General features: G+C 34.1%; 4 protein-coding genes across 4 annotated transcripts; 1 reads left to right on the forward strand and 3 right to left on the reverse strand.

Moving 5' to 3' along the window:
• Window positions 1–74: 74 nt before the first annotated feature.
• Window positions 75–2,578, reverse strand: LOC108810791 (glucan endo-1,3-beta-glucosidase 8-like). The gene is made up of 4 exons (XM_018582873.2): window positions 2,060–2,578; window positions 1,500–1,956; window positions 1,029–1,231; window positions 75–566 (listed from the first exon to the last, which is right to left on the reverse strand). Exons 1-4 carry the CDS (start codon window positions 2,404–2,406, stop codon window positions 116–118), a joined length of 1,458 nt encoding a protein of 485 aa, XP_018438375.1. The 5' UTR covers window positions 2,407–2,578; the 3' UTR covers window positions 75–115.
• A 3,552-nt stretch (window positions 2,579–6,130) lies between these two features.
• Window positions 6,131–6,871, forward strand: LOC130495943 (protein GOLVEN 2-like). Its single transcript, XM_056987598.1, has 2 exons — window positions 6,131–6,292; window positions 6,461–6,871. Exons 1-2 carry the CDS (start codon window positions 6,217–6,219, stop codon window positions 6,622–6,624), a joined length of 240 nt encoding a protein of 79 aa, XP_056843578.1. The 5' UTR covers window positions 6,131–6,216; the 3' UTR covers window positions 6,625–6,871.
• A 1,177-nt stretch (window positions 6,872–8,048) lies between these two features.
• Window positions 8,049–10,072, reverse strand: LOC130496558 (ethylene-responsive transcription factor ABR1-like). The gene is made up of 2 exons (XM_056988687.1): window positions 9,456–10,072; window positions 8,049–8,876 (listed from the first exon to the last, which is right to left on the reverse strand). The coding sequence occupies exons 1-2, from the start codon at window positions 9,901–9,903 to the stop codon at window positions 8,164–8,166; spliced, it is 1,161 nt and encodes a 386-aa protein (XP_056844667.1). The 5' UTR covers window positions 9,904–10,072; the 3' UTR covers window positions 8,049–8,163.
• A 6,018-nt stretch (window positions 10,073–16,090) lies between these two features.
• LOC130496351 (cellulose synthase A catalytic subunit 6 [UDP-forming]-like) lies at window positions 16,091–21,799 on the reverse strand. The gene is made up of 11 exons (XM_056988368.1): window positions 21,460–21,799; window positions 20,487–20,873; window positions 20,297–20,402; window positions 19,927–20,092; window positions 19,568–19,834; window positions 19,053–19,398; window positions 18,502–18,978; window positions 18,154–18,433; window positions 17,881–18,077; window positions 17,214–17,564; window positions 16,091–16,868 (listed from the first exon to the last, which is right to left on the reverse strand). Exons 1-11 carry the CDS (start codon window positions 21,538–21,540, stop codon window positions 16,287–16,289), a joined length of 3,240 nt encoding a protein of 1,079 aa, XP_056844348.1. The 5' UTR covers window positions 21,541–21,799; the 3' UTR covers window positions 16,091–16,286.
• Between the last annotated feature and the right edge of the window lie 5,217 nt (window positions 21,800–27,016).

Below are 27,016 nucleotides of genomic sequence, written 5' to 3' on the forward strand. Positions count from 1 at the left end.
GATCTATAAAACACATAAAAGTACTAATTCAAATGTTATCAAAAGAACAATAAATAAAAATAACCGTATGGAATCAATTACCCAAAATTGAAAAACAAAATAGTAAATAAAAAAACTATATAATTGTGATTAATCCTAGAAGAACAAGTCCAACGACAAGGAATCTTCCGAACACAAAGCTGATCCTGAAGTCGTCACTTCCACTAACGATCTGAATAGGGAACAGGCAACTTCCCACGGTCGCATTGTCCTTAGTAATCCTAGCAGCTCCTTTGAAATCACAAGCCCTAACGTCTTGGCCCTGAATCTGATAATACATGTTAAATGCGTATGATATGTTTTGGATTTTGTCTAGCTTACTACATCTTGAATCACCCTTCATCGCAGTGCAGTCACCGTGGTAACATGCATACTCTAGGTCCGGAGCAACCTTATCAAGATTGATCGTATCTTTGTTCACTATGCACCATTGTTTATCTAAGTATTTCACACCTTTCGCTGCCACGGGTACCATCTTGCGTCCTTTTCCAGTGAAATCTAGCATAAACTTAGGTGTTCCATCGTACCTGGTGGACAAATATTAGAAAGAACTAGAAATGTCAACGACTGATGTTTTGTGGTAACGTAACCAAGGAAAATAAAAGACGAACATTATATATGAGTCGTAACAAATTAGTAGTTGTTACATAAAAATATTGGTGATGATAATAATGCGAGGTGAATAATTAAACATCGAAAAGTTAAATAATATAACAAAAAAAGACATCAAAATACTAAAAAAGATTATGCAAAATAATATATAAACGCTAAGAATTGGCTTTAATAACGCTTGTATAGTATTATACTATTGCTATTAGCATCTGAAAAATTAAGTTTAGGAGAGCAAAACTTTGAAACTTGATATAAATAGCTCTTACCACATCATATGAAAGTCTATATGTAAATATTAAAAAAATAAGAAGGTGACTTGTCGTTCAAGAAATCTAGTTTTAGAGTGCTAGATATAAAGAAAAACGTATTTATATTACCTAAAGATTCCCCAATGTCTCTCGAATGGTCCAGGCGCAATACTCTTCATGTCCTCGTCGAGGAAACCAAAGAGATAAACTTCTAATCTCTCAGGCCTCAGTGGAGTCCCTTCCTCTTTAGCAAGTCTTTTCATAAGACCTGCATAGAATTTCTCTGCTAGCTTTGGCGTCGCATATTTATGACCATCCGTTGGCCATCCAATCTGTAAAAGATAACCAAATTCAATAAAAAAATTCAATATCTGTGATATTCCTAACTAGTATTCTAAAAATCGGTCTCTTAAATAACAAAAAATTTAATTAAATTGACTGTGAATGAATCAGTTTTTTAAAAATATTTATTTTTAAGCTGGTATAGTTGTTGCGCCTATGCAACCGCCTAAACGCAAATCTCACATAAGGCGTCTAGTCATTGGCTAACGATTTATTTTAAATTATACATAATAAAAATCAACTTGCTTATCAAGTTACCTCCCCAATGATAATCTTCATATCTTTAACCCCGGCTTTCTTCAACGCGTAAACAAGTGTGTCGTAATTCGCATCAAACACGTTATCGTAGTTCTTACCGTTATCAGGAATTGACTCACCTTTACCGTCGAAAAAAGCAAATTCAACGGGAAAATGTTCGTTTAGGTAAAGACTAAGAAAAGGGTAAATGTTGACGGTAAAAGGTAAATCATTATCATGGAAGAAGGTGACTATGTCGACCATCGTTTTCTTTACATCGCTTCGAAAATCTCCTTCTGATGGCTTATCATTAGCTGATTGGTAAACTTCAGCGTTCTGTGGGATCGTGGCTTTCATTTTATCGGTATGTCCAGCTTCTTTCAACGCCTTGTGAATGTTCTTTAATGCTGGAAACGTCGTCTCCAAGAACGATCCGTTGTATGCTGACAAGAACGGCTCGTTCCCCACGGCCACGTACCTATAAATGGCGATCATACAATGGACTTGAGTCAATCCACTTATCTCCTAATCGAATATTTGAATATGATCATTAATTAGGAAAAGTTGTTTTTAAGGCTTACTTGATATTGACGCCATCTTTACCCATGTAAGCCGTGACATTTTCTTTGACCCAATCTTTAGCATTTTCGTAATCCGTGGCTATAGATTCAAGAAGGTTATTAGGGATTCCAACCATAACCTCCATGCCCGTACCGGCCAAAGTATTCATCGTCCATGAATGGGCGTCAAAAAGCTTCACTTTGTTGATCTTGTTGTCCTTAAGCATCCTAACAACAATATCAGGATTCAACGGATGCGATGCGATATTGCCCCAGTTCACACCGAAGCCTCTGACCAAGCTAGCTAAGGTCAAAGTGGTCACTATAACCGTTCCGACATTAACAAGCATCGCTGCTCTTATGGTCATATTGATACACTGGTGATGATGAGATTTGGTCTGTTTGATCTAGCTCGAAGATGTGTGTTTCTGTTTGTTTGTCTGATTGTTGTGTTTTCTTACAGTCGGGGAATTTCTTTTTCGTGTCTTTAGGTGGTCTTTGTTAATGTTGTAATAAGAGTGTTTTTAGGTTGCTAGTGAGGAATTTTAGCTTCACATAAGTTTCTATTTTTAGGAAGAACCACGAGTGAATATAGATGTCTTTTGCCGGACACTTGTAATCAGTTAATTATTTTGTTTTTGGCTAAGAGAATATGTCGTCGCTATATAAAATTGGTCGAACTTTCTTTTTTGAGGATTAAATTCTCTCTTAAATTAGCATTGTTTAATGTGGATTTCGGTCGCATAATAGTTTTACTTACGGTGGTACATCGATATGTAAATTTGAATCTAGCATTATTTTTATCAATATCTACATTTTCAAACCAAAATGTTAGCTCTTTGCTCATTGTGGATCCTAGGAATGCTAAATCAAAATGTTAACTCAATGAGCGATCAGATTTCTTTGCTAAAAATTCAGACTACAGACATTCTCTTCTTCCAAATAAGCCAGCCATGTCGGAGTGGGTTGTTGACAGAAAAAAACTATAATGTTAAAAACAAAGCTCATTGTTAAACTTTTCATCTCTTAGGCCTTAGCATACGCCTTTTATGCATAGTGAGCTACTTTGAATCAGTCTACTGTTTCTTGATTATGCTATATTATTGCTACTCATATTTGATTATCCTCCCAAGGACGTGCTAATAAGATTTCGAAAATTAATTTGTCTAGCTCCGCATGCAAGTCCAAAGATCAAAGAATTTTTATCAGAAAGTCACATGTGTTTGCTTCTACAAAACCTTCATGCAGAATGAGCTTAAATAAGAACAGGAGGAGACGGAAATACCACTCCTTAGGAGTTATTACTTCCATGGTAGCTCGACACATGTATTCTTTACCTGCTTATGCGTTCATAGAGCAAGATCTTACGATTCAAATTGCGTTATATATACTCATCACCGGACTGTTTTATATATTTGAACTTGGAATTCATCATCTTTATTAATTTTGTCTTGCCGTCTACTTGGATTTCTTCCATTTCATCACGTCAATTCCATGAGCCTCTTATGTATTTTTGTTCATTCACACAGCAAGGGAACAAGTCAACATTGAAAAAAAAACACTATCAAACATACTAAGACTGGATCAAACATCCTGGGTTCAAACCTCATCTTGTTCAATTTTATGATAAAATCTAAAATCTTTAAACATTTTTTATCCGGTGTAGATAAAAGATAGCACTAGTTGTACAAAAGTTTTTGAAGTGAACAAATTTAAAATTCTTTCAAAAAAAAAGACTGGATCATTTGATTTCCTCAATTTTATCTTCTTTTCTCTAAATGAAACAACTTAATTAGATTGGACCCTCCATGAAAGTGTTTCATGGTAACCACAATCCACTGTACAGGCCAGAGGTTTGTTTATATTTTTGAAACATGCCGAGGTTACCTTACTGAAATCATGTTTCATTTGGCAACAATTAAAAAAAAACACCATTGGAAAGTCTCAGTTGATCTAGTATTGTTTCATGTAATACACAAACAATTTCTTAATATTTGATAGTCATTGGAGAAATTTGAAATTGACCCCTAAGAAAGATAGATAAAATCTTTGATTGTGATTTTCGTTGATAGGCAATACGATTCCTTTAATGTCTTGTCTAAGCTCTCAAGACTTAAATGTAGACTTGTTATTTAACGGTGATGAAAGAGAGACAAAGACTGATTATACCAAATGGGACCAAACCTTACATGTGCTCTCATGGTCCCTGTCTCAGTTCAACTTGTATGTATAACACATTGCCTTGATTGCGATCTCCGAGAAACTACGTGTTTCTAAGTAAAACCTTATAAGTGTTTGAAAATCTTCGTCAGATAGATAAAACCAAAAGTTAGAGAAATATACACTTCTTTCTTTGGTCATGACTTTTTTTTTTTGAAAAAGGGCTTTTCTTTGGTCATGACTTTCTCTGTACTAACAAAACATTCATCAGTAGGTGTTGTCTAGAGATTGTCACTGGTTCTTGGTACATGACATTGTGGCTGGTTTCTGGAGTTTTCCATAGAAAATAAAGTTTCCCGATCTTTTCAAACGTAGATGTCTAATCAACCCATGTTCCTAATCATATGAAACTGGCGATAATAAAATTATAGTCATGGAAACAATGTCACAGAGACAGAGACTTTTTAAAAAAAATTAGGTTCCACAAATAATAATATCAGGTTATTCATTTATTTCATGGGATAGAACTCAAAACGAGTCATAATATCAAATGAAGTTCAAACTTTTTAAGTCCATATATTTCTTTGATCAAATCGGCCGGAATACTGTTATACTAGAATTGTCAATTTTTTCCTCCAACTAACTTTAGAAACGATGTATCATATTCATTCACGTGGAATTATAATAGCAATAATTTAAATAAAAATTGGATGTTCTATATCAAAATAAATGGAAAAGGAAAGTAGGCCAACTCTTGTTGGAATTTGTAGTTTTTGTAGTTGAAGAAAATAAATTGTAATAATGAATGGTTTACTGGGAAACACATGACTCTACAAACTCTACGTCCTTTTTCCCATATCTATACACTCTATCTAACATGTCCCCGACCCCCACACTCCAATCTACATCCCTAATGTGGTCCAGTTTATTTTATTTTTAATCGAAATGATAGAATATCAGCTAATAAATCACATGATCAACGAGAGAATCCCATTCATAATATGGGTAAACTTGTATATATGCCTCTTTTTTGTTTGAACATTATATATATATATATATATATATATGCCTTGTATTGTCTATGAATTCCAGATCCTATAAACTGATGTATATAACATGCATGATCGATAGAAAATGAAGAAGATGGCTTACATAAAATTTTATCATCCAATATAACATATGCTAGATCTTTAGCTAACCCTTCACTTTCGATATCAGTTTACTAATATTTATCTGTTCGTCCATGCGTTGAGTACTTGAAAGAGGTCTGTTTGTAAGTATAAACAATTTTTTTTTTGATAACCGGGGTATCCGGAGGGCCGTGACCCAACCGAGCTAGTTCTATGGAGACCTGACCACCGGGGCCAGTCAGACCCGATTGCTCGCAAGAGATATTAGGTATTCCATAAACAATATTGCATGTAAACTTGCACATAAGTCATTTGTTTTGAATGATCTGATAAATCGTATTCCTTTAAAGGACCACAATCTTTCAATATCTCCATTTGATCAAAGAACCACTCCGTCCTAGCTATAATCTCCTAGAAATATATCTCACAAATCTAATTACGGTTATAGACTTTGGATGGTTTATATCAACTTATTACACATACCTAGCTGGTATAAGTATAACAAACTCTTGATTACTACTCCCACTTACTCCATTACGACCTCTTGCTATAAATTCTCTTAGTCTTGTAAATGAAAACAACATAGTAAAGATGATTTATATAATTTAATAGTTTAAAGAAATCCAAAGAGAGAGTTAAAGAAAAAAAGTTTAACAATCAACCGTAAAGTCACTTGAAATATAAATGTTAATGTGGGAAGACACATAAATATCGACGTTGTGTCCTTGGACCCATATGTCCCAATAACTTCCAAAACGTTCTTAAATTCTGATAGAATATATGGGACCATAAGCTCATCATAGAATCATTCATCTTGTATATATAAACACAAAAAGTTTCAATAAGAAACATATAGCGAGAGTAAAATAAACTAAGTCACTTCTAAAAATGGCAATTAGGGTTTCTTACAAGCCTCTCCTCCTGGCACTTCTTCTCATCGTCTTAGTTTCTTCCCCTGCTCAAGGTGAATTTATAGCAAATATACACACCTAATGCATATAAGGAGTCTATAGTATTTATATATCAAGTAGCTGCTATCAAGATTTTATACACAAGCTTGAATGAGGTTTTTTCTAATAACAATATGTATTACCAAAAATGAGTTTTGATGATTTTTTTTTCTGCTTTTTAGCACGAAGCATAGGAGAAATCGTGAGGAATAGAAAGCTATTGGTTGTGGAGAAGGAGCAAGAGACTCGGAACTCAAGACAAGACGGAGGAGGAAGTGATGGTTATGGATTGGTGGATATGGATTATAATAGTGCGAACAAGAAAAGACCGATACACAACCGCTAATGAACACACTACACATGTGATGAACTTAGCAGTTTCTTGTGAGATATCCAAAGATATATTCTATGATATCCCGAGATTTATATGATCTATTCAACAGAAATTACTATCAAGTATTGAGAATGTAAACTATTTTATAAATCGTCATATAAATATAATCGAGTTTGTATACATATAATTAAGTATAGTCGAGTCTTCATGAAAATAAAATACGAACGATTCTATATAATAACCGTAGTTTATGTGTGTATTATATGTGTTCTGAACTAATCAATGGATACACATATTTTGTGTATATACTATATAGAGTCATAGAGTCATAGAGACTCTTAATATCTTATTTTAGGTTTAATGCTATATTGTTCATTATGATTAGATGTGTTATAGATATTTGAATAATTGATCATCGTTTATAATACTGTAAACTCAATATTTCTGCTGATAATATAACAAACAACAAACAAAATACTATAAACAACATTCTTCTAATGAATATAAAAATGATATTAGAGATCTAGAGAATCCTCATCTATCAATACACATATAAACGTGTTAGAATTCACGAGATTCACTTTATATCCCAAATTTGATGATTCAAGTGATCTTCAATACTTTTTCATATGACAAACTGAAATGCAAAACGCACTAAATTCATTTGTATTATGTATGTATTGTATAGACTGATAGACATGACCCAATAAACTCATGTGAAACAGAGTAGGCGGTAACCAAAAAAAAGACGTATTATTCGGCTCACTAAATAAACGTATCATCTCGGCCCATTAGGTAAACGTATGATATCGACCCATTAAATACCTACCTAAAGGAAGGTGAGAACATTGTAGAAGAGGCTCAAGCTGATATACCTACACTGTTGGAGCTAAAGCGGATTTACTATGAACTAATGATTAGGTAAGGCATCATTTAGTCTATCACATTGTTCACCAGTTATTTTTGACACATTACATGCATGTCTTCTCTCTGAAATTGAATATAAATGTAACCAGCTAAATGTTTATAAAACATCTTTTTCTATTGTTTCATTATATTTCAGGAAGCAGAGAAGCATCTATCTGAGATGGTTTTGTCCAAAGCCTTGATAGCAAAAGTCTACTGACCATCAGGATTCAGGAATAATCTGGCTCCCAGATCGTTAAAGACAGCAACGAACTCATGCGCATCAAAACTTGGTTTTGTTGAAAAGGGGTTGTCACCAAATTCACAAAGAAACTATAGTTCATAAAGCTGCACTAAGAGCTTGAGAAACCTATTTTAGCCACACCCTATAGTGGAAAACAAAATTCAGGTTCTTGTAATTGTCCTAAAATTTCTTCATTTTCTTTGTTTGGTTTCACATGACAGAGTAAACAAAACTCTTCCTTCTTTTTACAACGAATTTATTATTATGCAAAAAATATGATAAAATGTTTAAAAAAGAACATGAAAACATGCAAGGAAGATAATAATACAAACGTAAACGTAAACCTAAACCTAAACCCTACAACAAGCAATCATCATTCTCTTTTCTATGAAGTAATACTATCAAGATGATGGACTGTTATCATCATTACTTGTCTTCTTCTCTGGTGACCATTGTATGTCCTGGAGATAACCGGTTTCGCGCGGTTGAACCGCTAATGGAGAAAACAGAGGACGGGAATGAGAAGAGGATGACGAAGTGGATTGCATCATTGAGTCTCCGGTGAGACCAAAACGCAACGGAAACGACATTTGATCATATAAATCCATAGATTGTTGATGAAAATGTTGCTGAAACTGTTGGTGATCGCGAGCCATCTCTGAGTAACTCAAGTTGTACGATTGCATCAACGGCTGAGAATCAACGGCAGGTCTTATAGGCAAAAGGGTACTTGTAGAACTCGAGTTCCTTAGCTGAGTTATTGTCTGAACAGGGGCGGGTTGCGGCAGAGACTGTGTTGCAGCGAGAGGTCTAACGAGTTTGACGTTTTCAGGGAAGTTGAGTTTGGCCTTGTTGCCTCTAAACCGAAGAGCAGCTTCATCGTAAGCTCTCGCAGCTGATTCAGCATTATCAAACGTACCAAGCCAAACTCTAGCCGCTTTGAAAGGATCTCGAATCTCAGCCGCCCATTTTCCCCACGGTCTTTGTCTCACTCCTCTGTATCTTCTTAGAGGTTGGTCCGCATTTAACGACGACGTTTCGGTGTTAGTATTCATTGTAGTTGTGTACTCATATGTTGGGCCTGAACCTGACATGTTGCTCGAAGCTTCTCTCACTGCAAACAAACAAATAAACATATTAAAAAAATATTAAGAAGTGAAAACTGAATGTCTAGAGTAGTGTTATTATAAAGAGAAAGCCCATAAAAAGTGTTGATGGTTATTAGAAAGTGATGAGGCCACAAAGAGGAATGAACAAGTAGGTAAACAGAGCAAGTGGAAAACGACTCTTGAGGCAAATGGAGGGAGATAGATTCTTTTGGCATATAATCATCATCACTTTGTTAATTAATTACATTGACCTTTTCATTATAATCTAAAGTTATATGTCTTAGGATAACTATGTACACTTTCGTTATTGTTAATATTTTTTATAGTGTTGTCAACACTTCTGCTACTTATTTGCATAGATTACTATATTTTCTTATTCTTATTTACATATCTTGTTCTAATTTAGAACATATGTACAAAACGTTACTATAATTTTGAAACAAAAATATCTAAATTTTTGAAAGAAATGATCATGTTATAGTGCATGCGTGTGTTATGGATATATGGCCGGTTATGAAATTTAGAAAACTACAAATATTTTTAGTTAATTGTATTATAATTTTTTTTTAAACAGCGATAGTTACCTCTCGAACTAGAATTGCCGCCGGAGAAATATTGATCAACCGTCAAAGTATTAACTCCCTTGACTGCTTTGCCTCCGCCGCCACCTTCCTTCACCTCTCTCCTCCTCTTGTGCCCGGAGGAGGAAGAGGAATTCGAAGTACCTTCTCCACCGCCACCTCCACCGCCAACGAACTGATGAGGAGGAACATTTCCAGCGACGACATGTGTCAAAGCAGAGACAATCGCAGACATCTCCTTCCCTCTGTCAGAACTCGACATAAGAGACGAAGACGACGATGACGGAGGCGTAAGGGCGTTATCACGGTGGTGGAGGTGGTTGTCTTCCGCCGGGAATAAGTAAAACCATTGATCGATGTCTGATAACGTCCGGTGATCATCTTCTCGAGTGGTAAACTCGGCTTTCTTACCAACTTTATCTTCCTGGTTTGCCACTTTTAAGGTGCACATAAAAATCTCTCTTCCTAATAATCCTCTTGTGAAGCTTAAAACCTTATAAACCCTGAAATTAAAAAAAAAATGTTTTTCTTAGAGAGAAAGAAAACTCTGGAGAGAGAGAGGAAAAAACAGAGAGGTGAGAAAGAAAAACAGAGATTTTACAGATGTTTTTTTTTAAACAAAGAACAAGGTTTAGCTGATAGATATACAAATTTTTTTATTGTGTAAACTTTTTTTTATTCAGCGCCGCCAAATGAAAGAGTCGGTTTCTCTTTTTTATGCCGTGTGAATGTAAAGGAAAACATGCACTTTCTATATAAAAATACATATAAAATAGAGAAAATAGCTAAACATTATAAAGTTGAGCTATAGTAACAGAAGAAAAATTGGTTTTGGTGATTATATGAATAAATTTCTATAAACTGAATACTGTGTTTGTATATACGTATATATTTCCTCCTCCTATTCCAAATTAATCTTTCACACATTAAATATAATAAAAAATCTAATTATAAATATAAATATTTCACTTTGATAATAAGAATTTCCAATAATTTAAATATATAATAATTTATTAAATTTTTTAAAAAATTAATATCATTAACTCATAAATAAATTATTTTTTATTTAAATAATTTTTAGTTCTTGAAAATAAACTAAAAAAAATCTTTTTTAGAAACAGAGAAAATGTAATGGACTCCGACACTTTTGCAACTTGGGTGATATTTAATTCTATCGACATGCAATTGAAGTTATTAAGTTTTATTATCAAAAAGTGAAACGGGCCTAATAAGCTTTAAGTAATCAAGTAAACTTTAAGTAATTAAGATACTTATCGGAAGGATTTATCTTTAGGGGGATTATAGTGTCATTAACTATAGACAAGTTGCAAAGTAAAACCAAAAGCTATAAACAACACTGTTAAGATATGGAGACATTCAGACACGATTATCAATTGCTATATCTAAAATTCGGTGATTTATATAATTAGTATAAGATGAATTGTTAAAAATAAGTAAACCATTAAAATAAGTATTAGTTTACAAAAAAGAAAAATTAAAATAAGATATTTGCCTAAACGGTTAGCTTGAAGGTCAAGTTGACAGAAGCAGTTGCTGTGCGGTGTTGCTTCGTGCCAACGTCAAAGGACGGTGTCGGTGGTGAAAGGCCAACGCACACCGGCACACCGGCACACGTGATTATCTTTGACCATTTGACCCAGTAGATATTCTTCGTTTTCGATTTTTATTGCTTATCCACTCTAAATGTTTTTATACATTCTCCAACCTCAATAGACTTTTTTTTTTGCCTGTCTTATAATATTATTATAATATTATTATGGAGCCAAAAAAAGCCAAGGAGAAAACATATACAATCTAGGCCCAAGACCCGGGCTACAAACACAAACAAGAAAGACCCACTAGACCGTAAACATATCCCAAGCCCAAATCGAAAAAAACAAGTGATCCACCACCACCGCATACCGCTTCCACGTGGTGAAAACCTACTCACCGAATGGACGCGTGGCGAGGGGCAAGCATCATCGTGGACTGGGAAACGCCGCCGGGACCGCTAAACGTTTCTTCACCGAAAAAAGATTCACCGACTTCGTCTCCTATTGAAAGTCGACACTGTAACACGCAAATCACAGAACCACCGGATTCACCGGAAAACGAAACAAGAACACCGAAAGCCACTTTCAACGACAATGTTAAAAGTATAGGGATTCGGTTTTCTCCCACACAAACGCCTAAGCTTCAAAGAGCATCCATCGATTGTATCGAGATTTCCTGCAAGCACGGCCACCACACACTAAACCAAACATCAAACAGCATGAATACTTCCAAGGGAACGACGAGAGCCGACAACCACCACCGGAGAAGACACGGCTGGGTCCCAGAGTCAAAACGCCAACCATCCATCAAGCGGTAGATGCGATGTTGGAAACTAAAACCGGTGACGAGAAAACTGTACAAACGTCTTCGTCCCGGAGCCGGAAATACATGCAGAGAACGGAAAGGTAAGAAAAAGACAGAACAAAAGCAAAGCCTCAATAGACTCTTACATAAAAACATTAATACGTTTCTTAATTCATTATATTATATGGATACATCATATATACCTATATGTGTAGAAAAAAAAATTTAGTGGCTTTTTCACTTATATATTTTTTGTGCAACATTTAAGTTCTCATATAAAAAAAAAGCTCATGAATGAAGAAGATATTTGTTTCAGTAAAACAAAAAGAAGAAAATATTTGTTATTCACTTCATTTAATACATTGTTTTAAAACACTACTTCCAAGAATATAATGGTCCAGTATAAATTTGTTTTATTTTATAGTAGTGTAACTTGATGATTGTCTCGAAATGTCATCGTTTGACTTCTTTAGAAAACGATCTATATTCTATAAACAAGTGTGTGCTCTCAAGTTAACGTCGTTGTTTTTTTGACCTTTTTCTAGATGCGAGTACAACACTTCCATATGGTTGGTTCAAAAGTAACTTGTATATTTTACCCAAAGAAGAAACTGTTAAAACTCGATTTTTTTGTCAGAAAATTCGATTATTATGATGTGAAATTTTAGTAGCCTGATGTTTAAGGCTTATCATTTAGCTCGTTATTCAGAATTACTGTTTCTCGAAAAGCTTTTCACCTGTCATGTCAATTCTTCCAAAAGAGAAAAACCTTCCCAGCTTGATACCTATTGCAGTCTAATACAAAGTTATTACATACCTATTGCAGTCTAATACAAAGTTATTACTGTATAATAAGATGAATTTAGAAAGATAGTATAGCTAATTAAGGCATTCAAAGATGTGATCGATTCAAATACGGAAACTCAACGATTATTAAATGACATATTTCTCCCATGTGTGTGCCTAATGCCTGACCTAATCTTTGGTTAATTTGCATTAACCCGGCTATTAAAACAAGGATTATTATAAGAATCTCTTCAACTTGCAATTTTATAACTGTTTTAACGTTGCCAAACCGAAGACCTAGTCATGAACAATTTAATTACGTAAGGCGTATACGATAATGTCCTTTTGACATTCTTAGCAGAAAATGTCTTTTTGACACCAACTCTGTCTTTTTCTATAAATAAGGAAGTAATATACCGTATCAAAGTAGGTACAGCTAAAACTGATATTGTAAGTGAGCATTATATGAATACTATATTCTTTTTTAATAAAATTAGTATCATTATTTTTTTCAGAAAGGCACCAAAATTGCATATATTCAATGAAAATTACTTTATTTGGTTAGTAACTTGTGGACATTTAGTGTATCTTCATGTATTTATGAGACAAAAAAATATTCGTAATAATTATGTTTAACCTTTGCATTTTTTTTGCGAGCTAGTAATAGCCTAGCATATTAGTAAACTACTTATATTAAATAAAAGATAAATATGAAACTGTTTCCACTTGTTTATAAATATTCTCAACAATTGGCAAGTTGACATCACAACTTGATAGTAACTAATACTAGAAAATAGCCAGGGGTTGTTTGTACGGAACTACGGATTATTAATGATTTAATAATAATACAGCTTTAGTCGCAGAAATATATAACTAAATATGCTTTGAAAAGATGTCGTCGACCTGAAAATCCGGATTTTACTATTTCATTTTTCCAAATCTATATATTATTAAAACAAAATTACACTTAGAAAATACCCCTAAGTTTTTGTAGTTATTTACATTTCTATGCCACTGAAAATTAAATTAAGTTTTTTTATTTTAATGCTTGTCTTTTTCAGTTGAGTTAATGTGTTATCATAATATAAATTAAATTACCTATTTTAATGTTTGTCTTTTTTAGTTGAGTTAATATGTTGTCATAATATAAAATTTAATTTTCCTTCTCTATTAAATCAATTTTGAAATTATTTATAGTTTTATTAATGCTGTCTTTTTAGTTTAATAAAGACATTTTCTAATTCTAAATTTATCACATTTAATGATATTAAAAATTGCATATGGTATAGTAGAAAATTTATTGTGCCATCACTTACGTGTGATCCTGCAACTACATGCTATAAATAATGTACATAATTTTCAATCATTTAGTAATATAACATTTTGTTTTTGACCCGTATACTAATATAACAATCGTGTACTAATCTCATATATATATATATATATATATCATACCATTAGTAGAAAGAAAACAAAAAAAAAATTTATACGGTCACGGATCAAGCTATAGAAATAAACAACGACATCGATAAATTATTTTATAACAAATTTATTTTAATAGAAAGTATAGTTCTAAATATGTTTATATATTTTATGTATTTATAAATTTATTTTATTTGAGATGCTGAGATTTTGGAATTGGAAAAAATTATGACCCACTTCTATATTATTTTACTTAAGAAATTTAAATTTTATATCAGAATATTTTATTAAGCTTTTAATTTTAATTTTTATTTTAACTGAAAAAAATAATTTTGAATCTGAATTTATGTATAAATATTACAAATTTACCATTTAATATAAATAAAAAAATAAAAACAGAAAATAAATACCCGCCCGGTCGGACGGATCAAGGTCTAGTACTAATTATAATAGAAGCAAGTTTGGTCCAATAATATGATTAAATGTTCGTTAATGTATGTTTTTACGTCGAGTTTTAGAAAAAGGTGAAATTATGTGAACTAATAGAAAATAGTTAAGATTTACATCATGTCCTCAAATATAAATCCAATAAAACGACTCAAATAATACAATTAGACGTGGATTCTCATAAGATACAAGATTATCGTTTTAACAATCGTCTAATAATTAGTATCCGGCATAGAAAAAAATACTAACTGCTATATATGGACTTTACCAAAAGAAAACTACTAATTAGGTAACGCTTATGTCGTTTTTGCTACATCTTTCTATATCATAAAACACTACGTTGATACATTGTATCCGGTTCAATGTTTTATATCTGCATGTTGATATATGAATGAAACATAATCCAAAATTGGGTTCTCACTGAAAAGGCAAACATTCTCTAATGTTCATTTAATCAATTTAAAACTCGATCAATTCATATTTATCGTTTTTCACATCTTCTATATATTAAAATAGATTATGTCGGTACATTGTATCCAGCAGGGTGTTTTATATTTACATGTTGATATATATGAATAAAGCAGAATTCAAATTTGGGTTCTAATTAAACATTCTTTAATTGTTTAATTTAATCAATTTGAAAAATCGATCAACTCATATATATGCAAAGGTTGAGACTTATCATCAGGCCCCTTTCTGAAAATCAAAGTTTACTAAAATCGTGTTTGTTATAACATGTGGCAGAAAAAGGCTGACTTTGCCAAAAAATAGTCAGATAACTCTCAACACCGACAAGTCAACCACTATTTTATTCTGATCAAACCATATCTTAAAAATGAGTCAACAGTCAAACTGAATATCACATCACCATTAACAATGATAACTAATACTACTATCTGAGTAACATTCCATAGATCCTTATGCTTCCGTGTCATTTACGTGCAACTCCGAGTCCCACATTTATATTTCAGCTGCCAAAGGAACAGTAGACACAATATACATTCATACACACGTGTCTTCTTGTTGAGATGCGACAAAACGAATCACGTTTTCTATAATAACAGTACTGGAAAAGTTGTCCTTTTCATATGTAACTACTAAACTAATTCTCAATGGTGCAGTTTACAGGAATGAAAGCACCATGTCACTTTTCAAAACACTGTAACACAAAAGCAAATGTAAATATGGGCCGTAGGGCCTTCTTAATACTCTTTTGGGCCAGTCGGTTAACTTCGTAATTCTAAATCATTACTAGTTTATATTTTGTATTTTATCTTGATCGTCTGAGAACCATAATATATCAGTTCACTATGGACTTTTTTTCTTTTTGAAACTTTGCTGTTCACTATGGACTTGTGGTTTAGGTTTCTTGAACATTTCAAAATCATACAAAAGATTCCAAAAATTTATAATGGATTTTCAAAATCATAGAGACTTGAATAGAGAGCCCGGAGTTGAACTTCAGTGGGAGAAGGATTCACTAATTAAATTCCCAAAAGATAACAGATAAACACAGATTTTCTTTAAATAAAAATAAATCAAAGTTGCTTTCGTAAAAAGATTACAGATTGAAACACCTCTTGTGTAAAATATTCAAAAGATATCAGAAGTATTCAATTAAAGAATAACTTGACAAATCTTTTTTTTTCTCACGACCAAAGAACAAAACAAATAGACAACAAACAAACCTTCTTTTCATCTATATCTACAACACATTCTTGCAAGAATAACAATCACGTAAAAACAAAAATTAAATCAAGTCTTAAGAGGTACTTAAAACCTCTCCCACCTCTCTTGTTCCGTGTGACACACTCCATCAAATCACAAGCAGTCTAAACCGCAAATCTCAAGAATAGGACCACCTTTGGCCACAAACGGATTAACCCTCACCCAAAGAAGTGTAAGGATCGAGGCCAAGAGGATCGACCAGACGACAATAATGGTCGGCATTCTATCTTGTTTCCCAAGCAAACCTTTAAGGAAAGGGTAAAGATGAATGACCACCCAAAGTGCAAAGAACAACCTTCCAAAAAGCGGTCCCCACGAGTCATATCCGTTGCTTATAGCATCAGAGATTCCCACCACGATTCCGATGATGTTTATGATGAGAAGAGTCATTGGAGGGATGAGAAGTGAAGTCCATTTGAAGAGGTAAAGTTCTGAGAACTCTCCGTCATCAGCTGCTTTTGATGTGACTGTGAAGTTAGTGTCCACACCAGCAAGAACCTTGAGAAGACCTTGGAAGAGAGCAAACAGATGCGCAGAGACTCCTCCGATGACCCAAAACTGTTCGTTTCTCCACCAGTCATCGATCCCAACTTTGCCCCATTGCATCTCGAGAATGCCAGTCACTGCAATGGACGAGAAGAGGGCCATGAAGAGGATACTCGCATAGTTGCTTATCTGCAAAACAAAAGAAACAAGATCAGTTTTAAAACACAAACCATATAATAAAGATTCATATTTCGAGAGCTCAAATATTTATACCCAAACCATACCAAAACCCTGAACCAAACTAACCAAATTTTAAACCGAGCTTACCAAAATAACCGAATAGAACCGAACTTATCCTAATTTTAACAAAATTAAACCAAAATAAAAAATTTCAGTAGGATTTTCAAAAACCTAACTAACCGAATACAGAACCAAATTTTATTTCGGGTTAATTCGGTAAGATTTATGTTGAACCAAACTAACCGAAAACCGAATGAGCCGAACCCGCAGGCCTACTCAAGATGATAGTTTTACCTCGGGAACAATGAATTTGCCTGTGAGAAGACAGATGGCAGGGAGAGAACAGTAAACAATGAGTGGGAGAGAGGTCCACGGGTAAACCACAGAGTTAATGTAAGACAATCTCTCAAGCCACTTCAAACCACCTCCATAGCCATACCAAATAGGACAATGCCTACTCAAGAAGATCTCAACGGACCCAAGCGCCCATCTAAGAACTTGATGAAGACGGTCTGAAAGATTGATTGGAGCTGATCCTTTGAAAGCTGGTAACTTAGGTGTACAGTAAACAGACCTCCATCCATGAGAATGCATCTTGAACCCCGTGAGAATATCTTCTGTAACAGAACCGTAGATCCACCCAATCTGTGTTTTTTTTTGTGTGTACAAAAAAGTCATCATCAAAATCAAGAATCTATTGCATACACACAAGAAAATAGGGAGTGCTCAATTCGATATAACCAAACTAAACCTAAATAGAGTAAGTGGTTTAGATTCGGTAATGCCGAATAAACCGAATAGATGTTATTTTTAAAACCGCAATATATGAATATGGTTGGGTATAAAACCGAACAAACCAAAAACCGGAAGTATATACCAAACTAAAATAGATATGTTTCTAATATAGTAACCTAATTTTTGTAAACAGAAAAATGTGTATGAAAAGTCAGGAGTTGCCTACCTCTTTTCCCCACTCGGTTTTATCTTCATATCCGCAACTAATGACTTGGATAGCTTCTTGAAGCAGACAAGCAGGGCTTGCGTTTCTAGCCATCCCACCGTTTTGCATACGAGCAGACGCAACAAAAACAGGAGACTGCCCAAACTTCTTCTCCAGCTTCAGTTGCATCGCTTCGCTTGATTGCTCCACATTAGAGCCTATAACAACATTTTCATCAGCAACAACAAGTTCTGACATCAAACGAGTGTTAAAACAAACATAACTGTACTGTACCTTTAGTGACGGGACCCTCTTCAATATTCTCTAACGCATGGATCTGCTTAGACGCTTCCCTATTCTTCTTCTTCTTATCCGCAGCAGCCAGTGTCTTCGCCTTACGGTTCTTCCTCGAACCACAGCAAAGGAAACACCATTTCGGCCAGCAGTTGCACGTCTTACGTGGAGCCTTCTTCTTCTTAGGTGCATCAAACCCGTAAAGCGCTTGCCTCCTGAAAACACAACCTGTCCCCACGTAGATAGGTCCTTGTAACCCATCCAAACCCTTCATATTGATCTGTAAAACCAAAAGATTCATTAGTTGTAGAAATGTACTTGAATGGGGATGGTATACAATTTACTTACATCGAAGAAGACAACGTTTCTATTAGAGTAACGATCGTGCCTATCAATCCCATCAAACCGTTGAGGGAACTGAACGTAACAGATCTTCTTTCCAGACTGAGGATCCATCATGAAACACATGGCTTCTCTCAGAGCCTTGCTGTTGTTTATGTAATGATCACAGTCCACGTTGAGAAGATAAGGAGCATTTGATAGAACCCCGGAGACACGTATCAGTGAGTTCATAGCTCCAGCCTTCTTATGGTGATCGAATCCAGGTCTCTTCTCACGAGAGACATAAACCAAACGAGGCAACTCGTTGTTCTCCACGTCACGCACACCATCACTCCCAAGGAAAACCTGGATCATCCCCGGATGATCTCTTGTGCTGTTACCAGGCCAAGGCGTACCGTCTTGCATAGTCCAACCTTCCTCAGGCACTTTCTGCGCCGTTGCTACCAAAGCATTGATCTTCACTTTAAACTCTTCGTAATCTCTCTGTCAAAAAACCTTTCATCAATCAATATCCAATCCCATCAAATAAAGAAGCAAAAAGAAGTAATTAAAAATACCTTCATAGCTCGCCGTTCTCTGACGAATGCAGGGTGGACTTTGTTCTTCAAGTAGTCCATCTTATGGCAGAAGTACCACTCCGGAGCACGCGGCTCGATGCAGTACTTCTTACAGAAAGGAACCCATTTCCTAGCGAACTCCGCTGTCTCCGAAAGTGCTTCGAAAGTAAGCATGGCAGCACCATCGTCAGATACATAACAAGCAACTTTATCAACCGGATAGTCAACCGCGAGGATAGACAAGACGGTGTTTGCTGTGATCAGCGGAGGCTCTTTCAACGGATCCACTGTACTGACGAATACATCCACAGGGGATAGTTCTGATGGCTTCCCTTCTTTCTCATATCTGCAAAACATATAAAATGTGAAAAATTATATTACCAAAACCAATTTTCAAGAAATCGCTAGGCGGTAATTAAACGCTTTATAGGGACTATTGATTAGGCGGGCGGGTAGACCGATTTTTTTTAAATAATTGTTCAAGAAAATGGTCCAAGTGTTGTGATTTCAAGCACCTTAATGAGAGACGGTCCAAGTATGTTTCTCGTTCTATTGGATACCACTTAGGGAACTGATCAAGAACCCATGAGACAGCAAACCATATCTCACAGATAACGGAGATAAGCCACAGTGCGTAAGCATCTTTGACAGGGTGGAGAATACGGTAGTGAAAGAAGAGACTTAGAATCACAAGACGCAGAACGATTAACATCCTGTATGGATTTATCTTGCTTGATTTGATTGGTATCTTCCTAGACAATGGCTGCCTTCCTTCATCCATCCTACATTAACAAAAAATAAATAAAAAAATTCATAAGCAATAATGGAACAGAGACATGAAACCAAAAGTGTGTTTATTGATGTCTCTCCTTACATAGGGATATCATCACCATCTTCAAAATCAGGATCTCCTTCATGTTTAACAACCTGAAGCTTCTCATTCTGCTTCCTTTTCCATTCCTCCATCCTATCTTTCCAAGCCACACTTCCGTAACCGTAAACCGCTAGATCTTTCTGAGGCACCATAGGTCTTGGATGTGCTGCAATTTCACATAAAACAAAGTTTTACTCACCTTTAAAATATCAGTGTTCTAAAAATCGATCTAGACAGGAATGGACCTAGTCGGCAAATGGCAAATCGGTCTAGGCGTCCGTCTAATCAATAATCTCATAATATAAATAGTCTAATTACCGCCTAGCGATTTCTTGAACATTGCTATATATTAAAATCCAAAAAAGGTTACCAGCAATGGTTGGGTCAGATAGAGAAACAGGGTGGACTCTACTGCCATGACCACTAAGTGAAGGAGGAACAATAAGAGCATGTCTGTCAGACGAAATCTCAACGTCCTGTCATTAAACAAAAACCCCAAAAAAATTAGAGAGATGTGTTTTATTATTAATATAAATAAAAGAGGATAATAGCTTATTTACCTCGTCTCCATAAGTCAGCAACGGAATCTGAGAGCCAAGTGGAGCCGAATCCAAATCGGAGTGGCGACGAGAGACAGAGACACCTTCAGAGACCTGATCAAACCCAATCCCATTGTTCCCACCGTACTCGAACTCGTTGTCTATATCATCAATGTCATCTTCCTCCTCGTCGTTCTCGACCCTCGGACTTCCTTTGATCCGTTTGTAACGTGTCTTGCACTGAGGACAGGCTTGGTTCCCTTCTCGTCTCTCGTACTCGTAGCAAGGTCTACACACAGGGAAAGCACACTCGTTGCACGCCACGAACGGCTCTCCGTCGACCGACAGTTCGATCTCGTCTCTGCAGATCTCGCATGTCTGTCCTCTCAGCTCTTGCACTGATCTTATCTGCAACAGTTCAAAGAACGCAGATTTAGATCTCGCATATGTAAAACGACACCGGATTATTCACTACTTAAACAAACAAAACACAATCTCCTAACACTTCACGTTAACAGATTCTGATTGTACTTATTAGTGTCGGCAACTGAACACAAACTATTGTTAAGACAAGTCAATTCGGACAAATCTTCCCCCACCGACACACGATCAAGTTAGCTGCAAATGTACGGAAACTAACACCAGATTCACTACTTAAACAAAACACAATCTCCTAACACTTCACATTAACAGATTCTGATTGTACTTAGTGTCGGCAACTGGACACAGACTGTTGTCTGAAGAAATTTTAAAGAATTCAGACAAGTCAATCCCAAGAAATCTTCCACACCGACACCAACAATTCTAGATCAAATGTGTGGAATCTAAGAAGAAACCATAAATCTTAATTGAATTAAGCGGGGTCAAACCCAGATCCAGATTAGAAGATGAAACAAAAAGGGAAAGACTTTCGGACAGGAACAGAGAGACCCAGATCGAAAGGGAGATACTTTGGAAACAAAATGGGAGGGGGGGGGGGGGAGAGATCTCTTACCCTGGCATTCTCATCGGCATTGATGAGGACAAACTCGTTCCTGTTGTGAGAACCGGCGATTAACCGACCACCGGTGTTCATATTGTTATAGCTAAAACAAATCTATGGATCTCGCAGATCGGTCAGCTCAGGGAAGCTCGGTTTCTGAGAGATCCACAGTCCATAACAGGAGGTTACTTCTCTCTCCGGAGACAAATCGGAGTGAATGAATAGTGTGTGTGGGGGGGCTCTCTCTGAAAGTGCACACAGTCACAGAAATAAAGGATGATCCCAAGAGAGAGAGTCAATGGTGGGAGAGAAGAGAGAGGGGCAAATGCAAATTAGTGATAAAAGGCGTAACGCAGACGGAAATTAGTGAGAGAGATATAATAAAGAGAGTAATTAGTTAAAATGGTGTGATTATTAGAGGCAATTATACGTAGTAGCTTAGTAAAGCCCAAGGGACCAAATTAGAGAAAATATCATATTATTAAATAAATGGTCTTTCTGCTTCAAAAATATCTATATTTTTATTATTTTTTAAATATGTTTTATATTTTCTTGGTTAAAAGTTATTGGAAATAGTAATTAAAAAATATAATGTATTAATAATTAAAATTTAATACTATTAATATTTAAAAAATAAAATTTACATTTTTAATAGAAATAATAGAGTTTTTTTCTTTTGTGTAAATAAGATCCGAAGACACGCATTATCAATCATTCATCAAATTTGTACTTAATACTTAATTTCTTGTTACGTACTTACCTGCATTGAATCATCCTATAATTTTTCTTGTCTCTAAATTTTAGGTCTTGTAGAAGCACTTTAGCCTAATGGTTAAGGTCTAAAAGCTTCTACACCCAAGTCTGGGGTTTGATTCCCAGACTATGCAATTTATTGCAGATTTTTTTAAATCCAAGTTTCAAGTTCCGGAAAGAGCGCGATTTATTAGGCAACTATGTGATTATGGAAGGAAATATTACAAGAGATCTTCAACATGGTACAAGTAAATCTGGTCAGGCGTGAATCTTCATAAGACGGCTCAGATGATGCAGTTAGACGTAGATCTTCATAAGACAGGTAGTATTATCGGTTGTCGAATCGTCTATGTAATATTCCTAATAATTGTAATTGTAATATCATAATAAATCAGCGTTAAACAAAAAAATTTTAGGTCTTCATTTTTTTTATGTGGTAACCAATTATTTTAGATATTTCACTCTTTTCCGAAACATACATGAATGAAATTTTACTTTGATCTTAACATTAAATATCTTTAATTCCAAGGTAATTTTTTTCTAAATAAAATGTTAAATTTGATTCAAAAGAAAAAATATATTTTTACAGCTTTTTCTACTGTTTTAGATGAGATTAGTCTACTTATATTTATTGACACCAGTTATTCTGTTTAATAATATATATTTTGATAATATATTTCTTTCTCCATTTTAAAAATAATAAATATTACATAACTATGTTCAATAGCAAAATTTCAACCTTGATTTTATTAAACATTATTTAAGCTTTATACTTTGTTAATAAAATATATAGGTACACTTAGAAAGAGTAACAATTAATCGTTAAAACTAGAAACATTATCTTTTTCTTTAAAAATAATCTATTAGTTTAAAACGAAGAAATTATTTTAAATTATTTATCTGTGTAGATCCACGTTCTTATAACATGTGCTTGAAAGTATTATTAGTAGTAGTGGAATTTCATATTTAAAAAAAAAAACAAAAGTTATAGTGACAAAATCAAGGACTTTAAGCCCTTTGTCAAAAAAAATAAAAATCAAGGACTTCGTTATTGCCCTAGTGTGTAATAAATCATCTAGCTTTTTAAAGAGACTTCGAAATATTGAGAAACAAGTATTGACATTTACTCGCCAGACATAAAACAATCTGTAAGCATCGTGCCCAAGATCCTATTTTCTAGGTATTTTTAGTTGTAATTACTCTTAATTATGATACGTTTTTCTAAGACAAAATTACAAGTTTCCGAGGTAAAGTAACCAAAATTGTTAGTTTAAGCTATCTGGGAGAGCTTATTTTCAACTTTGATTACAGTGATCTGTTCAATCTATTATATATGTCCCCCTTTTTGCTATATTTTGTGTGTGTGTGTGTTATGTCTACTGTCTTAATAGTTAGTATAATTTACCGTTATATTATTCTAAAAATCGGCCCCAGTCGCCATATTGCTAATTTGTTTTTTTTCACCTTTTATTCTCTGTGCTTCCCTTTAGTTTTTTTGAAAAGGTTATCCCTTGTGCTTAAATAAGAGAAAATGTGCAATTATTGTCACTATGTATCACATCACAAGTATATATCCTCATGTATGTATACATTTGCCGACAAATAGTTCGTGATATATAACATTAGAGCAATATTATCCAATATTCTAATTTTGGTCGTAGAAATTTTACATATATTGACTTGTTGATAGGCTGGCTAATATAGATAACAATCTTTTTCAGATTTTATACTATATAGTATAATGTTGATTATTTTACATATAGTAACGTATATAAAAGAGCTAACTTTAGTAGATTACCACAACAAATTTGTTTTCACGACTGATTGAACGGTGTGTACTGTCTTCTCCAAGCCCTCTTGCCACATGTTCTTACAGAAACTGTCGGTGCTTAATTAACAACAATATATAACATGACTTTTGACTTTGGAGATTAACTTATGGGTTGTATTTCAACTTGATTGGGTCGTATCACAGCTATTCAAAAATTTTATTATGATAAAAGAAGTTTATGAAAAACGTTATATATATAATTATCAGACTACTTTTATAGAAAACAAGAAAAATTCAAAATAAACAATTTGTATGATCATTTATTAAATAAAAATGTGAAGTAGCATATGTTGATTCAGTTTTTGTTCAGATAAATGGATCAATGATCTATTGTTTGTATTAAAACGAAAATGCTTTTTAACACCTTTAAAAACAAACATAAGAACTATCAGATATTTTATTCAATAAAAAACTAGCAGATATTTGACATAAAATTATTTAAACGAGCCTATGAAAGTTATGTATTACTGATTTTGTAAATCAAACGCGATTAGTTTCTTTCTGCCAGCTCTGCATTTTGATTTGATCGATCTTTGAAACACCAAATTATGTGGGGTTTGTTTGTCGTTCGCATGATTGTTTTCTTTCATGTTTAAGCTTTTTTTTTTTGTTTCTCTCGGAAATTTAATAGTTATTACTTCTCACTTTAACACTACGCAATCAGAACTCATAGGCTATGGTTGCACAAAAATTTACGCTTCATAATTAGCAAATGCATACATCCAATATACCGTACTTGTGAAGTATATGGTAGTATTGCAGGATTGTATTATTGTAATATATGGTAGTCTAATTTTGAGTTGTACATATATCCACTGTGTTCATTAAGACGGATGTATTGGGTTTTATAGTAATACAAAAACATATGTTTACTAAATATCATCTCAAATTTACCAATTATCATATGTAAGGTTTTTGATAAAGTTAACATTCGAATACACAGGCAAAAACAGTGAGAAGAAAAACAACTGATCTATCTCTAGATTTTCTCTCCGTCTTCTCTCTAGCGACTTCCGGCGAAAATCCACGATTCTGGCCGGTGAATCTGGTTACCCTAGCCACCGCCGGTTCGGCAAAAGCTTATATGTTTTTTATTTCTATTTTTTCTGTTCGGCTTCCGGCTACGCATCGCTCTCTGCGATGGTGGTCTGGCTATGATTCCGGGGCCGTGCCATTTCTTCTCGGATGGTGGTCGCCGGCTTTCGCTTCTCCCAGATGGGTTCGAGCTGTATCAAATTTCTTTTGTGCGGTGGTGATTGGCCGAATTCGTGTGAAGGTCTCGGTGGGACCGATGGACGCTTCTCTGAAGTTCGGGCCTTAGAGAATGACTCAGGTTCCTATATCTTCAATACAGTTGTTGGAGATGGAATCCGGTGGTCGAAGTGTGTGTCCCGGTGTGTCTGGTGGGGTGTTATGTTTCCTTTCACAGCGTCGACTTCTATGGAGGAGGAAGTGCGGTTGACTTGCGATTCCGATGAGATCTCGGTCTTCGATCTCGGCGGCGACCGACAGCCCTGCTGATGATGAAACCTAGCTTGCAGACACGCGTCCCTTGAGTGTTGCGGTTTTGCACACGTGGATGCGGTGCCAGTGGGTTGGGTTGGGTCTCATTTTATTTGGGATTTCGGTTTAGTTGTATTATGTTTTGTTTGGTTGGGCTTTTTGGGCCTTGTATGTTGGTTTTATATATAATATAATTCAGATGGTAAAAAAAAAAGTTAACATTCGAATACGATGTGATCAGATGAATAATTAAAAATATGAATGACATAATAACAAACATACATTAGTTGAATAGATTATTCTTTTAAATGAAAAAAATATAACTTTTGTTTAGTGTACTGATGAAAGTTTGTGTGCATGTGTGTATTATATGGTAAAATCAGTTTTTAACTCTATAGTATTTCGAATGTTAAATATAATATATAACATATATTTTATATATAGTATCATACTTAAATGATAGTTTTAAATAGTTTATAGGTTACACTGTGACTAATTTGTTTTTATACTACTGTCTTAACTAATCACTAGATCATTATCCGCTCGACTGAGCGGGAGTCATTTTGTTTTTATCTTTGTTTTTACTAAATGTTATACATGATCGCCAATGTGTATTAATATAAAATTTTGATAAATAACAATGTGTACTAATGTATTTAAATAAGCAATGTGTTTAATTACTAAATTTGATTTTTAAATTTTATGATAACGTAAAGTAGATTTTTTCTGTATTATTTAAAATATATAGTGCTATATATTTTGTATTTTCAACATTTATCATACAAAACTTACATTGGGGTATTATTTATATGAAAATATGCATAACATAATATATTTATATATTATATAAACATATGCACATCCGCACGGGTTTTATTTTTAAAATGCATTATATATTGTTTAGTTTTATGTAGTATCGAGTTTGTATAATTAAATTTTGTGTTTAAAGAACAATATCAAAAATGTCTTTAGTATGTAAAAATAATATTTTGCAAGCGCGAGTTGTGTCTTTTTATTGTAACACAAAATTTTATATAAAACTTATGTTTTTTTGTACATTACGAAATTTTTTTTTTTTTAAAATAATTGTTATGTAATTTCAAAGTGAATTTTATCTTTGAGGTCTAATATATTTTGTATGTAATGGTTCAAAGCATTTTCGATATATATTATATTTCAGTTTGGTTTGTTTTTAGTATTATTGTATAAGTATAATACTATACAATATTACTATATTCTATACAATATATGAAGCTATGTGTTATTTGTTTTAGAAAGTAGATTAGGCCCAACGTAGTTATAAGAATAGTCATATCTTTATGTATGTGTCTATGACTTATCTACCTAATGTTATTCGTACTAATAAAATTAATATGACCAATGAAAGTATACTGATCAATTTAAAATGAATTGTATAGGGTAATTATAGAACGATTAATATTTTTAGTATTCTTAGTATATATCTTATTTAAATCGACATGT

Source organism: Raphanus sativus, chromosome 6, assembly GCF_000801105.2.
Source record: "Raphanus sativus cultivar WK10039 chromosome 6, ASM80110v3, whole genome shotgun sequence".
Classification (NCBI taxonomy): domain Eukaryota; kingdom Viridiplantae; phylum Streptophyta; class Magnoliopsida; order Brassicales; family Brassicaceae; genus Raphanus; species Raphanus sativus.